General features: G+C 54.6%; 1 protein-coding gene across 1 annotated transcript in view; it reads left to right on the top strand.

The window, feature by feature from the left end:
• Positions 1–16,055, top strand: part of LOC135877955 (zinc finger protein 850-like) — a 41,409-nt gene that overhangs the window by 23,256 nt on the left and 2,098 nt on the right. The window contains exons 6-11 of the mRNA XM_065403476.1: positions 9,789–10,078; positions 10,331–11,117; positions 14,482–14,650; positions 14,876–14,958; positions 15,412–15,538; positions 15,905–16,021. Of these exons, the coding sequence (XP_065259548.1) occupies positions 9,789–10,078; positions 10,331–11,117; positions 14,482–14,650; positions 14,876–14,958; positions 15,412–15,538; positions 15,905–16,021 (1,573 nt within the window). The remainder of the gene's footprint in view (positions 1–9,788; positions 10,079–10,330; positions 11,118–14,481; positions 14,651–14,875; positions 14,959–15,411; positions 15,539–15,904; positions 16,022–16,055) is intronic.

Below are 16,055 nucleotides of genomic sequence, written 5' to 3'. Positions count from 1 at the left end.
CAGGCAAGTAACGGCCACCTCTGTGCCTCAGTTTCCCCATCTGCAAAATGGAGACAATGATACTGTAAAGTTCTTTGAGAACTTCTAATGGAAATCACTAGATAAGAGCCGGGCATAATTATAATGGCTGAAAAATTTTCATTTAAACTTTATTTGGATGAAATATTAGATTTTTGATTAAATGAAGTTTTTCCATGAAAAGTGTTCACATTCCATGGAAAATGTTGAATTTTTTTAATTAAAGAAACAGATCCCCGAAAACAGAACAATTTAAGCTGGAAACTGAAATGTTTCAATTTGTGTACGTGCCCTAGTGCTTCCTGAGAGTTGTGGTTTGGTTGTACTCTACAGACTACATATCCCATGGTGCACTACTTCCCATCTCCTAGGGGTGACCATAGTGCATCATGGGAGATGTAGTCCAACCAGGTAGGCCACCCTATGGAAGAGAATGGGAGCACGAGGCACCAAAACTACAACTCCCATGAAGCATTTCCAAATTTAATTTTTTTGTTTTGGCTGAAATTTTCCAATTTTTGCTGGAAAAAAACAAAATTTTCCTTGAAAAATATAGGCAAGTGATTTTTCCTCCTTTTCTCATCAAAAACTTCAGGGGGGGAGAAAAAAACCAAAAACATTTCCCATTGAGCTCTCCCCACAGTCATCTTTGGCCTGAGCTAATGGACCAGGCCTGTTAGCTGAGAGGCAGTAGAGTAACCCACTGGTGATGTGTCTCATAGCTCCCCCCCTGTCCCTGATCCACAAAGGATACGAGTCTGTTACAGCCCTGGTTAAAAGGGGTTTGGTCTTTGCTATAACAGCTTATACTTTTCTATTTTGAGGTCACTGGTGCAATCCTGGATAGTCTGACTGACATTAGCAGCTGTGTGATGTGAATAAGCCACAAAGCAATTGATGGAGGAAAAAGTGAGGCTGATTGTTTTGCTTCACAACAAACACCTCCAGGAATTACTGCAGCCGTCAAGGTGCAAACTGCCCCAGAATGGGGTTCATTTCCCCCTGCTCTGCCCCTTGCTCAGCAGGAATCATTCACCATCTCACACACGGATTCCTGGCTCTGCCACCAACTTGCTATGTGACCTTCAGCAAGTCATTTTGCCACTGTCTCCCCTCCTATTCCTTGTCTTATTTAAACAGTGAGCTTCTTGGGGCAGGGACTGTCTCTCACTGTGTCTGTGCAGCACCTGGCACGATGGGGGTCCTGATCTCGGTCAGGCCTATGCAGTGCCTGGCATAATGGGGGCCTGATCTCAGTGAGGGTATGTGCAGCGCCTGGCACATGGGGGGCTCTGATCTCAGTGATGACCCTTTGCACTAGTAATATAAATAATAAATTACAAATCCATCCTGATCCCTAAGGTTAGAGCCTTCATGATTCACATCCCCAGCCTGGCTTTGCATTGTCTATATCTAGAGGGGAAGCTTTATTTATTTTAGTATTTCTGTTTGTCTATTCTTCTTTCATTTAAGAGTATCTGGGTAAATTGGAGCTTGGCTCAGAATTTGACGCATCTGGAGAGGAGTGGTTACTGACTCTGGCTTGAGAGATGCGAGTTTCCTACCTTGTTACAGAGACAAAAAGGGTGGAATATGTTACGTCTTGAAGGCACTGGAGAGATCAGGACTCCAGGTTCTATCCCCAGCTCTTGCAAGGGAGTGTGGTCTAGTTGGTTAGAGCAAGAGGACAGGGAGTCAGGACTAGTAGGCATTCTGGTTGTGATGTGCTGTGTTAAACTTTAAAAGTCACTTCTATCAGTACTTCACTTTCCTCATCTGTAAACTGAGAGTGATAAGACCAACCTTCTTCCATGCAGCCGTTTGAGAGCTATGGCTGAAATGTTCTATGTCTGTGTGAAATAAATGCTCTGTATGTGTTACGTGGTCCTAGGTTTAAAACACCATGGCTCTTCAGTGTGTGTGTGTCTAACACACGTGTTGGTGATGAATGCAATAGAACTATTAACATTATGTAAATTAAATCTCCTCTCCCTGTTTGTCAGATCTAGCTTTTTGTTATCTGCAGAGGACTAGAGATGGTTGGAAATATGTTGATAAAATGTTTCCATCAAAAATGCCTATTTGCTGAAACCAAAACTATTTGTGGGAAATTTTTGACAAATTTCTTGACTGAAAAAACAAAACCAACCCAACCGTTTTCAAATTGTTCAAACTACTTGTTTTGAGATTTTTTTAAATTAAAATTTTAATTTTTCTATTTCAAAGCAACTTTTCATTTGGAAATTTAAGCTAATTATAGTGGGGAATATTATAAAAAATGGTCAAAATTAAAATGAAACATGAAATTATCAAAATGAAACCTGAACCTGTTTTTTTTTTTTTTTTTTTTTTTTCCCCCCTCCAGATTTTCAGTTCACTAAAGATTTCAAAATTTTGACTTTGCATCCCAATTCAGGATGGGAAAAATTTCCAAAAATTTGAAAATTTTCATGGGACGGAAAACAATTTCCTGCCCAGCTCTACGTAGGAGCTCCTTTTGGATTTTCTCCTCCTCCTTTCTGATCACTACTCTTGTGTGTCCACCCCATAGCGTGGGTAGGCAGGCCGAAGCTGGGATCTTTGGCCACTAAATACGGCACAGGCCTCTATCCCTATGAGCTAAAAGATGGACTCATTTAGCAGGTAGCAGTAGTAGGTTATTCTCCATGCAGCTCAAGCACTGGAGGGACAGATGGCACATGCTTTGCCAGTGAACATATTCCCTCTGTCAGTTCCTGAGCATCTCAGCTTAAGTCCTTGCTCAGGGTCTACAAAGTGCAAGGCCAGGTGGCCCCATAGCTAGAGCTGCTCTCTCTAGTGTGTCTGGCCTTTCTGTCACACCCCACTTGTATTTCTAGGGGCAGCTGCTACCACCCTAAAGGAGGCATGTGAAGTACTGTCAACATGAATGCCTGGTATGGCTCTTTCCCTGCTGACTCTGAGCATGCCCAGGAGAAGCTCATCTGACCTTCCCAAGACAGTTGTGGCATCTGGCCTAATCTGGAGCCTGCTCGCCCTACTGTGGGTACCTGTCTAGTAACACTGGGTTCCTTCAACAAGTCTAACTGGTTCTAATTTAGCAGTAACTAAGGATCTCTTCCACAACAGCCCATCAAGGAAAGGGGGTTACACTGGCACAGCAAATGTCTCCTTCAACTGCCATGGAACCTTCAGGCCCCAACATTCTGTCCTCCCGCCATTTCCAACTGCCACGGAAGGCCACTCCATATGGGTATCCTGTATTGTCCCCTCCTCTTGGACAAGGTCTGCCAGCTGCTGCAGGAATGTTTTTTAGGTTTAACTTTGGTCTTTTTGTTAAGACCAAAGTTTAGATATTTAAGTCAAAGCAGACTGCGAAGAGTTACAAAGGGATTTCATAAAACTGGGTGGTTGATTGGGCAACAAAGCAGCGGATGAAATGCAATGTTGACAAATGCAAAGTAGTGGATATTGGAAAACATAATCCTAATTATACATATAAAAGGATGGGGTCTAAATTAGCTGTTACTACTCAAGAAAGAGATCTTGGAGTCATTGTGGATAGTTCTGTGAAAACATGCACTCAATGTGCAGCTGCAGTCAAAAAAGTGAACAGAATGTTAGGAACCATTAGCAAAGGGATAGAGAACAAGACCTACTGCCTCTATATAAATCCATGGTACACGCACATCTTGAATACTGCATGCAGATCTGGTTGCCCCAACTCAAAAACATATATTGGAATTTGGAAAGGTACAGAAAAGGGCAACAAAAATGATGAAGGATATTGAACAACTTCCATATGAGGAGAGATTAAAAAAATTAGGACTTTTCAGTTTGGAAAAAAGATGACTAAAGGGGGATATGATACAGGTCTATAAAACCATGAGTGGTGTGGAGAAAGTGAATAAAAAAATATTATTTACTCCTTCACATAACACAAGAACTAGGGTCACCCAATGAAATTAATAGGCAGCAGGTTTAAAATAAAAGGAAGTATTTCTTCACACAATGCACAGTCAACCTGTGGAATTTATTGCCAGGGGATGCTGTGAAGTCCAAAAGTATAACTGGGTTCAAAAAAGAACTAGATAAGTTCATGGAGGATAGGTCCATCAATGGCTATTAGCCAGGATGGGCATGGATGTAAAACCATGCTCTGAAGTGTCCCTAGACTCTGTTTGCCAGAAGCTGGGAATAGGTGATGGGATGGATCACTTGATGATTACCTGTTCTGTTCATTCCCTCTGAAGCACCTGGCATTGGCCACTGTCAGAAGACAGGATACTGGGCTAGATGGACCTTTGATCTGACCCAGTATGGCCATTCTTATCGTCCTAACCCCAAGATCCCAGTGTTTTGGAGATGGGAAGAAATTCCTGTATCCTACAGGCACTGCAGAAGGTTTAGGGATGCAGAATGGAGTAGTCTATGAGATGAATGGGCCAGGACACTGTTATCATTGTGCTGGCCTTGGGGGGCAATGACGTGACATCAATAACAACCAGTTTTCAGACCTATGGTTTAAGCCCAGCATGAAAGCTGGAACCTCCATCAACATGACAAAGTAGCACTGGCCTCAGGTCCCTGCACCTCAGCGCCCCCTACCACTGCATTGGGGCCCGCACTAACTCTGAGGGGAGAGTGCCCCCTACTGAACTCCCCAAATCCCTGTAGCACAGCACCCCTAAGTAGGGATGCTATGTGTCCAGTTTTTGACCGGATCGCCCGGTCAAAAACGGACCCTGGCGGCTCTGGTCAGCACCGCTGACCGGGCCGTTAAATGTCCCGTCGGCAGCGCAGTGGGGCTAAGGCAGGCTCCTTGCCTGCTGTGGCGCCATGCGGCTCCTGGAAGCAGCGACATGTCCCCCCTCTGGCTCCTACTCTGGCAGCCAGGGGGCTCCATGCACTGCCCCCGCCCCAAACACCAGTTCTGCAGCTCCCGTTGCCCGGAACTGCGGCCAAAGGGAGCTGCGGGGGTGGTGCCTGCAGATGGGTCAGCGCCCAGAGCCGCCTGTCCATGCCTCCGCGTAGGAGCCAGAGGGGGGGACATGCTGCTGCTTCCGGAAGCTGCTTGAGGTAAGTGCCGCCTGGAGCCTGCACCCCCTGCCCCAGCCCTGATCCCCCTCCTGCCCTCCGAACCCCTCGGTCCCAGCCTGGACCACCCTCTTACACCCCAAATCCCTCATCCCCAGCCCCCCCCCCCGAGTCTGCACCCCCAGCCAGAGCCTGCACCCCAGCCCGGAGCCCCCTCCTGCACCCCAAACCCCTGCCCCAGCCCCCTGAGCCAGCCGGGTGAAAATGAGCTAGTGAGGGTGGGGAGAGCACCCACAGAGGGGATGGAATGCGTGGGGGCGGGGCCTCAGAGAAGGGGCGGGGCAGGGGGCGGGGCAAGGGTGTTCTGTTTTGTGGGAGTAGAAAGTGCGGCTCTGGGGCATTGGGGCCAGCACTGACTGGGAGGGGAGAGTGCCCCCTACTGAGCCCCCCACCCCACTGGGATTAGCAATGGCTAAGCGGATTCATCTGCAAGCAGCCAGAAGGAAACCCCACATTGTAGCGTGTGCATTGAACGTCGGATTTGTGATCCTGAAGGTTTCTTCCCAGACTGGGGGTGAGGGGTGGGGGCTCCCCCAGAAATGCTCATCACTCATCACGCGGCCCCGGGTTATTACTTTTGAATAAGTCTCATGCGAGTGAACCCAGGTCACATGATTTCTAAACCACTCCTGATTTTTCCCCCGGGTCACATGTTTTTTAAGCTCCTCTCGTGAGTGTGAATTTTGGGGGCGATTCATTTTCGCGGCTGACAACGCGGGAGGGGGGAGAATTCAGGGTTAATTCCACTGAGTTCCCAAGCCGGGGAGAGAGAAGCAGGAAGTGATCTGAAATGGGGACGCAATAACCTAGGGACCTTCCTGTGCCAGCCCCCCTGGGCTCGCCTCGGAGTCACTCCCTGCAGCCTGTGTGGAAAGGGGCTGAATCCCCGTCTGCAGCCCCAGGGCCCCGGAGGGAATCGCCCTGGCCGAAGCGGTGAGTGGGGCGGGGAGTCCCAGAGAGAGGGGCAGGCAATGGATGCAAGCAGGCAAGAAGAACAAATGAGAAAAGGGCTGTGGGTCGGGATTGAGGGGCACTGGCAGGGTTGTGGGGCAGCACGGAGCCCAGGACTGGGATGGCAGGGGGCTGTGGGTCAGGATCGAGGGGCACCAGCAGAGCTGTGGGGGAGCTGCCGGTAGCTGCCAGATGTACAGTGACTAGACTATTTCCCAGACCCAGTTCAGGTGGTCCCAGGGTAGGGGTGCGCCTCTTCGACAGAGGAGCTCCAGAAGGAGGAGGGGGAACTGCTCCCCAAGTGGCTGGAGCTTGGGGGCTGCTAATGGGGCTGATTGTGCTCCAGCAGGGCCCACACCTCGTGGGAGCGGCGGTGGGCTCTAGCTGAGGGGTTTGATCCCTAAGGTACCCGCTGGGTCTGGTCCCTGACCCTGTTTCCCTTCCAGATTTGCACCGGCTGTCCGGTCCGCATGAAGAGGGGAGTGATGGAGGGCAGGATCTCCTGCCCTGGCTCCTTATGCCTGGCTTCCAGGTGAGCTGCTGCCGAGCCATCCTCCTGGGTTTGCTGGCCTACCAAGCCCTCCTCTCCCTTCTCCATTTTTACCCCATCTATCCCCTTTATGCCCTTTCCGCAGGGTTTCCAACCCCCAGGGGATGGTGGCGACTTGGCAGACCCTTCTCATGAGCGCAGGGGTAGCAGGAGGTCACGCAAGGGCACTCTTCCCTGTGGGGCCACTGATTTCCCCCTCCCACCCCACTGAGAAGCAGTTGTTGCCCATTGGTGATTGTACGCCACAGATCTCTCAGAGGACAGGAGTCGGTTCCAGCCCGTTTTGCGGAGCCTTGGTTCTTCAGCTCAGGCTGTAGCAGCATGCGCTCTTAGTTCCGCAGGTCCCTAGTGTGTTGGCTGAGATGGCGGCCATCACAGCATGTTGCTTGGAGATGAGGCCTCTCTGCTCAGCAGCACAGCATGAGCCGAAGGCAGGAATCCCAGCTCCCTCCACCTGCCGGGGAATGTGCTGGCTTCTCCACCGGCCTGGGTATGAAGTTGTGGGGAGGAGTGGGGTGGTACAGTTGGTTCAGGGGAGCAAAGGTAGCACAGTGAAAGGGTGAGAGAGACCATCTCTTGGAGAGAGGGGTACCCTGGAGGAGACAGAGTTCAGGGATGGGCAGACAGACCGAAGTACACACACCTGTTTTGTCCAAATCCCACAATCCTTTGTGCCCTCAGAGGATCTCGGGGCGGGGAGAGAGTTTAGCCATTTTACGGCATGCGGACCAAAATGGAGGCTGAGAAGCAGTGAGGCATTGTGGAGGAGCAGAGCTGTAGTCAGGTGGCTATCAGCTTCTCCGTTCTGGGCCAGCCGAAGCACTTGTGAGATCACAGCTCGAGGCTACAAGTGTCGAGTTGCAGCAATCTCAGCCTCTGGAGATCGCTACAGCATGGATCGTCCCGGCCGGGTCTACAGGGGTGCAGCCTCTGTCTTGGCCACTCACAGACAGGAGACTGTTTGGAAGCTGTAGCCAATCTGAGTGCGAAGCCCAGGAGGCTGTAGAGGGGAGGTACTTTGGTTGGGGTCAGCTCTTCAAAATCTCTCCATTTGCCAGGCCAACATGATCTCCATGACTGGGAAGGGTCCAGAAGGTGTAGCTGGAGTTGTCTATTTCTTTATCCACCTCGCTTAGAGGGCAGGTTTGGTACCAGGAGCCGGTTAGCAAGGGCCATAGGATTTAGAGAGATACAGGGTGCACCGGAGTCTCTCACCACTTCCTCTCTGGTTTCACTCCCACTTCCACATGTTGGAAAGGTCTCTGTAGTCCACCATGTTCCCACAAAGCAGCCCTGGCTTTCTAACAAGACTGATTTAGCTCACTGAAGAGAAGGGGAAAAGGTAACTCGATCACAGTCTATAACCACCTTTGTGGGGAGGAGGTTCTTGAGAGCAGAGGATTCTGTTAACCTAGTAGACAAAGTAGGAGCAAGATCCAAAGGCCTGAAGTGGAAGCTAGATTACTTCAGCCTGGAAGTAAGGTGCACATTTTAAACAGGGAGCGTGATTAACCTGCTTCTCAAAGGACGGAGTCTTGAAATCCAGATGGGACCTCCTTCTAAAATGTATGCTGTAGTCTAGTTCAACCACAAGTTATTGGGCTGGATACGGGAATTGCTGAGTGAAATCCTCTCACCTGAGTTATACAGGAGGTTGGATGATATGATCAGAACAGTCCCTTCTGGCTTCAATATATGGCTCTCTTTGACTCTGTTGTAGAAGCATATCCCTTCTCTTCCTTTCCTGCCCCAGCCCACACCTTTGTAATCTCTCTCTTCCAAAACCCACACCAAGGAAACCTCTCGCTGCTTCCTTGCCCCCCTTGGGGTTTTGCCACAAACTTTCTGTGCTGCCCCTTGTGGCTCATGCACTGATTTTCTGGAGGGAAGGGAATTGGTGCAGTAGGTTCTGATGGGGGTCCCTTGTGGTTCCAGGTGCTGGTGACGTTCAAGGAGGTAGCCGTGTGCTTCCGCAAGGAAGAGTGGGGTGACCTGGACGAAGGGCAGAGGCAGCTCTACGGAGCAACTTCCACAAGCATTATGAGACTCTGACTTTGCTGGGTGAGGAGTTACTTCTCCTCGAGGATTAGGAGCTGGGGGTGCATGTGCGCACTGAACTGCCCAGGGCAACTGCTCTGGGGTCATCACTCGAGTCAGTTAGCAAGTTTTAAGATGGCTTAATAGTTTCCATTTGCTTGAGCCCCGCCAGCCTCTTTGTGTGTGCATCCTTGACTCCCTTATAGGGGAGCAGCCCATCTCTTCCCCCCTGGCATCTCACTGCTCCAATGGGGTCCCCATGAACTTTCCCCCTCTTGGATACTGTTTCTCCCAGCAGAGAACATGGTCAAGGTTAAAATCTGGGAGCGTTCCCTGTATCAAGCCCCCATGGGAGATTTCACCAAGCGCCATCTTGCCTGTTTCCTTCCCTGTCAGCAGGATTCCCCGTCCCTGACCTGGCCATGACCTCCCGGATGGAGCGAGGGGAAGAGCCGAGGGTCCCGGATCTCCAGAGCGCCGAGAAAAAGGAGATCCTGAGAGGCGCCCGCACAGGTGAGGAATGAGTGACACTGGCTCAGAGACCGTCCGGGAGTGAAGGGAAAAGCTGGGATCCCAGCAAAGCCCCAGGAAGCCCCCCCAGTTCTGTCTCCTCTCACTCAGTATCGTCCCAGCAGGTGCCCTGTCCTCATGGCAGGTGTCACATCTGGATCCCATCTGCTCTGCCTGACTCCGGCAGGAGCCCTCCCCTCCCCCAGCCTTTCTCTGAGGACTCAGCTGGGCAGTTGAGGCAGAACCTCCTCTCCTCTGCCCTCAGGGAAGGGTTTGAGGGATTCACTTCCTGCCCATCAGGTTTTCTGCTCAGTGACAAACCCCTTTGCTGCCCCCTCTCTACCTGGCGCAGGGAACAAGCCCCAGCTAGATTCTCTCTCTCTCTCTCCCAGCAGGTGCCGGGACGGTGAGTGAGAACGAAGAGGAAAATCACCAGCGGGAAGGGCCTATGGGAGCGAAGCCACACGAGACGTCCCAGAGCCTCAAGCAGGGAGAGACCGTCGAGAGCCAGGGTGGGGCAGGGCTGGGACAGGGGAAGGCCCAGGCTAAATCTGCACCCCAGGCACGGCACAGGCGGGTGGGCCGTGTCATCTGTGGCGATTGCGGGAAGAGCTTTGTGAAGAACTATGACCTCTTCAAGCACCAGCGGGTCCACACAGGAGAGAAACCTTACAGCTGCCCTGACTGCGGGAGGAGCTTCGCCTTCCACTCCACCCTCAGCAAACACCAGCACATCCACACCGGCGCCAGGCCCTTCCAGTGCGCCGAGTGCGGGAAGAGCTTCCGGCAGAAAGGCCACCTGACCCGCCACAGCCGCGTCCACGCCGGGTTAAAGCCCTACGTCTGTGCTCACTGCGGGGCGGCCTACAGCACCCGCACCAACCTGCTGCGGCACCAGAGCGGCCACACCGGGGAGCTGCCCTACAAGTGCACGGAGTGCGGCCGGCGCTTCGGGGAGATCGCCGCCCTGGTGGCACATCTGGTGGCGCATTCCGGGGAGCGGGCCCACAAGTGCCCCGAGTGCGGGAAGAGCTTCCGGCGCGGCTCGTCGCTGACGGAGCACCGGCGGGTGCACACCGGGGAGAAGCCCCACGTCTGCCCCCAGTGCGGGGAGAGCTTCATGCGCCGCGCCACCTTCAACGACCACGTGCGCGGCCACTCCGGGGAGCGGCCCAATGTCTGCGACGTTTGCGGGAAGAGCTTCACCAAGCGGCACTCGCTGCTGCAGCACCAACGGTCCCACACCGGAGAGAAGCCTCACCAGTGCCCCGACTGTCCCAAGAGCTTCATCGCCAGCTCCGCTCTGGTGCAGCACCGCCGGATCCACACCGGCGAGACGCCCTACCGCTGTGAGGAGTGCGGGCGCAGCTTCAGCCAGCGCTCGGTGCTGACCACCCACCGGCGGCTGCACACCGGCGAGCGGCCCTACAAGTGCGGCCAGTGCGGGAAGGGCTTCAGCCAGAGCTCGGCGCTGACCCAACACCGCCGCACCCACACGGGGGAGTCGCCCTATGGCTGCGCCCAGTGCGGGCGGAACTTCAGCGGCATGTCGGCCCTCAAGCGGCACCACCGGACCCACACCGGCGAACGGCCCTTCCGCTGCGGCCAGTGTGGGAAGGGCTTCAAGCAGAGCTCCACACTGGTCCAGCACACCAGGATCCACACGCAGGAGAGGCCCTTCTCCTGCACCCATTGCGGCAAGAGCTTCAGCCAGCGGTCGGCTCTCGCCAAGCACCAGCGGACTCATGCCAAGGAGAGTGGCGGCTCTCACGAGGCCGTGGGGACGCGGTTCTACAAAGACCCCTTCGTTCAGCCGGGGGAGGGCGGCACTGAGCCCGAGGAGGTGGTGGTGGTGCTCCCGCCGGGGACGTGGGATTGTGAGATGCCCCCCCGCGTGAAGGAGGAGCCGGGGACACCCCTGCAGGTGAAGGAGGAACCGGAGCCGCCTCAGCATATTCAAGATGGGCCCTATCGGGTTAAACAGGAGCAGCCGGAGCTGCCACAGGAAATTAAAGAGGAGCCAGCGCCCCCCCTGCAGATTAAAGAGGAGCCTGAGTGAAGGGAAGATTTTGGGGAGGGGCTAGATCGAGGGTTTGGGCATCGGATGGTGGAACAGGAATTTAACATGGAGGGGTTTTTTCCAGGGACACTGAGCCACCTGCCTACCCAGACAGCCGAGGACAAGATGGAGGGGTCAGAGCCCGGGATGTCGGAATAAAAATGAAACACAAACTTTATGAAGGGAAAATGTAAAGGGCAGTTACATTCTGCTTCTCAGGGGTCCCGGGCATCCCCTCCTCCCTGGAGTTGGCCAACAAAGTGCCCCAGGTTGGGGTAGTTTTCCCCCTTCCCCACTTGGCAGGGATCATTAACCCCTCCTAGGCCCAGCTTGGCTTCTAATGGTGGAGCTGTAGCATTTTTAGCCTTGGTAACGGAGACCCCTGGCTCTGTGCTGCCCATGAGATGAGAGTGAAAATGCTTTTCATCAGGGGTTTTCTCTGTTGGTTTTCTCTTTCTTATTTCTCTCCGGTCAATAAACAGGATCTTGGTGAAGATGAACTCTTCTCTGTAGTGTGGTAGCCCCTAGGAACCCCACTCATGGACCAGGACCTCACTGTGCCTGGCGCTGTACAAACACACACCAAAAAAGCAGTTCCCGGAGCACAGATTTTACTGTGGAGATGGAGGGGGGCGAGTGCCAGCGTTAGGGTTACCATACGTCTGGATTTTCCCGGACATGTCCGGCTTTTCGGTCCTCAAATCCTCGTCCGGGAGGAATTTCCAAAAAGCCGAACATGTCTGGGAAAATAGGGAGGCATGGTAAGGGGACCCCGAGTGTGAGTGGCTGCAGCAAAACTTACAACTCCCGTGATCTGCCGATCTGCCGGGGCACAGAGGCGGCGGGCGGCATCCGAGCACGCAGCCGCCTCCTCCCTGGGCTCCAACTTTCCCGGCTCCCGCCACTCTCCACCTCGGCGGGGGCCGAAGCAACTTCCCCAGTGCAGCAGCAGCCGGGGGGCGGGAGGGAGGAGGGGGAATGCGGGGTGCTCAGGGGAGGGGGCGGAGTTGGGGCGGGGACTTTGGGGAAGGGGCCCCCGTGGAGTGTCCTCCTTTTTCAGTGTTGAAATTTGGTAACCCTAGCCAACATGCTGGCAGGGGAGACAGGGTTTTGGGGGGAAGAAAATAAAAATGCCATCCTCCATGGTACCGCGAGTCATAAAAGGCCTTGGGGAGACTACAAGGATTGTCTTCGTAATAGATCTGTGGATGGCACAGTATGCCAGCCTATAAAGTAAATAGACTCTCCTCGCTGTGATGCCTGAGACTCTCCACAGGACGCGCTTGTGAATATGTCACTGCAGCTTTCCGGTTACTGATCTTAGCATAGAGCTTCCTTAAGCCACCACGGAGCCTTCCTGGCCCCACCAGGCCCATTTCCCGCCATTTCCAATGACACTGGCCCCAGCGTTTGAACCTCCCGCCATTTGCAACTGCCACAGACCCATCAGGCCTGTGGCCCTCCCCAGAGTCTGCTGAGGGGAGTGGGGGTGGGCTTCACAATGGGTGGGCTCCATAGCTGATCATTCACCTCAAAATATTGCACAAACTGTGAGGCGGGAAAGGGAAGAGACTCCTGTACCCCTTGACGCTGTGTGGGATGGGGAGGGGGTGAGGAAGTGACTAGGAACATCCAGGAGTGCATTGAGCCAGGACACCAGGGTTCAAGCCCCAGCCCTTGGGAAGAGATGTGTGATCGGTACCGAACATGACTGCCCAGGACCTCTCTTTTAAGGCATATGTGCAACTGGGCACCATCTCAGCCCAGAACTCACAGTACAACATTGGGGTCAGCACTGGCTGAGAGGGAACGCACCCTACTGTGGGTGTAACCTGACAGGGGTCATTAGTGGGCCAACAATGGGAAGCAGAACTGCATTCCCCCAAAGAAGCCCATGCATCCATCGGTGTGAACTATGGAGGGACATAGGAGTGAGGGGTGCTGCAGCACCCCCAGGTTTTGCATCCCTGCTGCCCAGGGTCCTGGCCGCTGGCCCTGCGCCCCTCTGCTGCCCAGGGTTCCAGCTGCCGGCTCCACTGCCAGCCCCGGGTCCCGCTTAGCTGCTGGCCCCAGGTCCCACAAGGCCGCCGGCCCTTTGCTGTCAGCCTTGCATGTGGGGTGGCGGCCCTGTGCACGACGGCTCCACTGCTGGCCCCACATGCCAGGTCCCGGCAGCCAGCCCCATGGCTGGGGCTCCCCACTTGCCCCTAGCTGTGGCCCCAGCCTCCACTGTCTTACTCCTGTCCACGTCCCCCCACCCAGAGCCAAGGCCCTGCTCCTGGCCCCAGATCTAGGGGGCGGTGAGGGGCACGGACAGGGGTTAGAGGGGTGCAGCTCAGCACCCCCCACTCCAAAAACTGTTCCAGCACCACTGTGCAGGGAGGGCTGGTGTAGGGTGACCAGATGTCCCGATTTTATAGGGACAGTCCCGATTGGGTCTTTTTCTTAAATAGGCTCCTATTACCCCCCACCCCCATCCCAATTTTTCACACTTGCTGTCTGGTCACCCTAGGCTCGTGGGGGCAATTCCCAGTGGAGTTGCTGGCTCCCCTGGTGGAGTCTATATCCCAGAGCCCCAGTTATTCTGACTCGGGCCCAGATCCTCAAAGATATTTAGCCTCCTAACGGCCGTTGAAATCTCCCCCTTACAACCAGTGCTGACCCCAGGGCCCCAAATCACTGGAAGTTAGGAGCCTAAATACCTTGGAGGGCCTGGGCTGTGGTGCACAGAGCCAGCAGGGATGGGCTCACTCCTCAGAAACGTTTCACAGTGTTTCCCGATCTGGGAAGTTAATGGGTTAAAACCACCAATCTCCCAAACCTGCCTGTGCCAGAAGCGGGGACTGTAATAGCGCTGGGACCTTCCTGTCCAGCCCCCTGCATCCAGGACTCAGAGTCACTCTTCTGCATCCCTGCAGCATCCCCAGGCCAGGGCCCAGGGGAATCACCCCAGCTGGCTGGGCGGGGAAGGGGGGAACCAGGTGCTGGGGAGACACAGAGAGCGGCAACCAGAGGCGGCTTCAGGGGAGGGAGAGAAACAGCAGCAGAGGCAGGAAATCGCTGCCTGAAGGCTGGAAAGAAGCAGCCAGGATTGAGGAGCAGAGGTGGGGGAGTTTGCGGGGCCCACGGCAGCTCCAAGCCAGAGCTCTTAGCCTGGAAACCCCAGAAGCCTCGAGGGTTGCACCACGGTGGGGCCTGAGCGCTCAGCTGTGCTTGCCCTTTGTGGCTAGGATGCATGCGCCCCTCCACATAATGCTCCCCTGTTCTCTTGTTCTCCCAGGCTCTGCTCGAGTCCTGCTTGCAGTTCGGTCAAGCTGGGCAGGAAGTGGTCTCAGACAAGATGGATTCCTTTAGCCTCCAGCTGGTGCGACTGAAGTGTGTGTCCCAGGAGGAACTTCCAGGATCCTGGAGCACGCCGTCCCAGGAGCCCCGAGAGCGACGGGAAAGGGGTACTGAGCAGGGTGGTCGGGATGGGGTGGGAGAGCAGCTGAGGGGGCACTGTAGGGCTAAGACCGGTGCCAAGGGGGCAGCCCTACAAGGGGCGAGTGGGTGCCAGGGGCTAAGCATGACCCCAGCACGTGGAAGCAGAAGGGTTTGTCTAGAAGGAGGCAGATACCCGCATTGGGACCCCCCACATAATACATTCTTCACATTTCCCCCCCCCCCCTTCCCAGATCAGCTTCCGCCCCAGATATCCGAGGAGGAGAGCGATGACGAGCAGGAGTCCGTGTCATTGACACCCATGGTCGGCTTCCAGGTGAGCTGCGTGGTCACTCCATCCTCGCTGTAGAAGGATGGAGCCCAGCGTCTCTCCGAGGGGAGGGGGCGGGGACTTTAACTGGTTCCTCTCTGAGGCTTGGAGGGATCATTCAAAAGCCCCCTGGGCACTGATCCTGCTCTGTCCGCGACTTTATTTTGAACAGCAGTAGGGTGCCGGATCCTGAGGCACTGAAATCTGTTGCACAAGCCCATTGGCTACAGCGAGGGAGGGATTCAGTCCTAATTTGGGAGCAGGGAGAATTCGTTCCCTTGTGAATATCATCCCATCACCCTCACTCTTTAAACTCCTTCCCTCTGGTCCTTGCTCCCATCCCTCTATCCCCTTTCTCTGCCCCACTCCCCCTCTTCCTCTCTCCCTCCCTGACACGCCTTCCTCATCCCTGCTTCCCCCTGCTGTCAGATGGGACTGTGGGGTCTCTTGTGGTTCCAGGCGCCGGTGGCGTTCGAGGAGGTGGCCGTGTATTTCTCCCGGGAGGAGTGGGGGCTCCTGGACGAAGGGCAGAGGCAGCTCTACAGGGATGTCATGCAGGAGAATTACCAGACTCTGATCTCGCTGGGTGAGGCGCCGCTGCCCCTCGGGGATCAGGAGCTGGTGGGTGGGTGGGCGGTTCAGAAGTGCCCAAGGTGGTTTTGGCCCATCAGATAAGTTATCTATGCGGGGTTAGACCTAGGTTTTATTTTTGTCGTCTGCCTGCATCCAGCTCACCTGTGCATGGGAATCCCTGACTCCCCTACGGGGTGCAGCCCATCTGCCCCCAGACGTCTCATTGTCCCAAAGGGTCCCTGTGAACATATCCCCTATGCTTGGATCCTGCACTCCACCCAACAGAGAGCGGGGCTGAGGTTAAAACCAGGCACGTTCTTTGTGAGCCCTTGGATGAGATTTCACCAAGCACCGTCTCGCCTGTTTCCTTCCCCGCCAGCAGGAGTCCCCGTCCCTGACCCGGCCGCGATCTCCTGGATGGAGCGAGGGGAAGAGCCGAGGGTCCCGGATCTCCAGGGCTCCGAGGAAAGGGAGATCATGAGAGGCGCCGGCGCAGGTGAAGGATGAGCGACACCGGCTCGGAGACTGTC

Source organism: Emys orbicularis, chromosome 4 (assembly GCF_028017835.1).
Source record: "Emys orbicularis isolate rEmyOrb1 chromosome 4, rEmyOrb1.hap1, whole genome shotgun sequence".
Lineage (NCBI taxonomy): Eukaryota > Metazoa > Chordata > Testudines > Emydidae > Emys > Emys orbicularis.
Note: the sequence above shows the minus strand (reverse complement) of the source record. Positions and strands in the feature narration are given on the sequence as shown.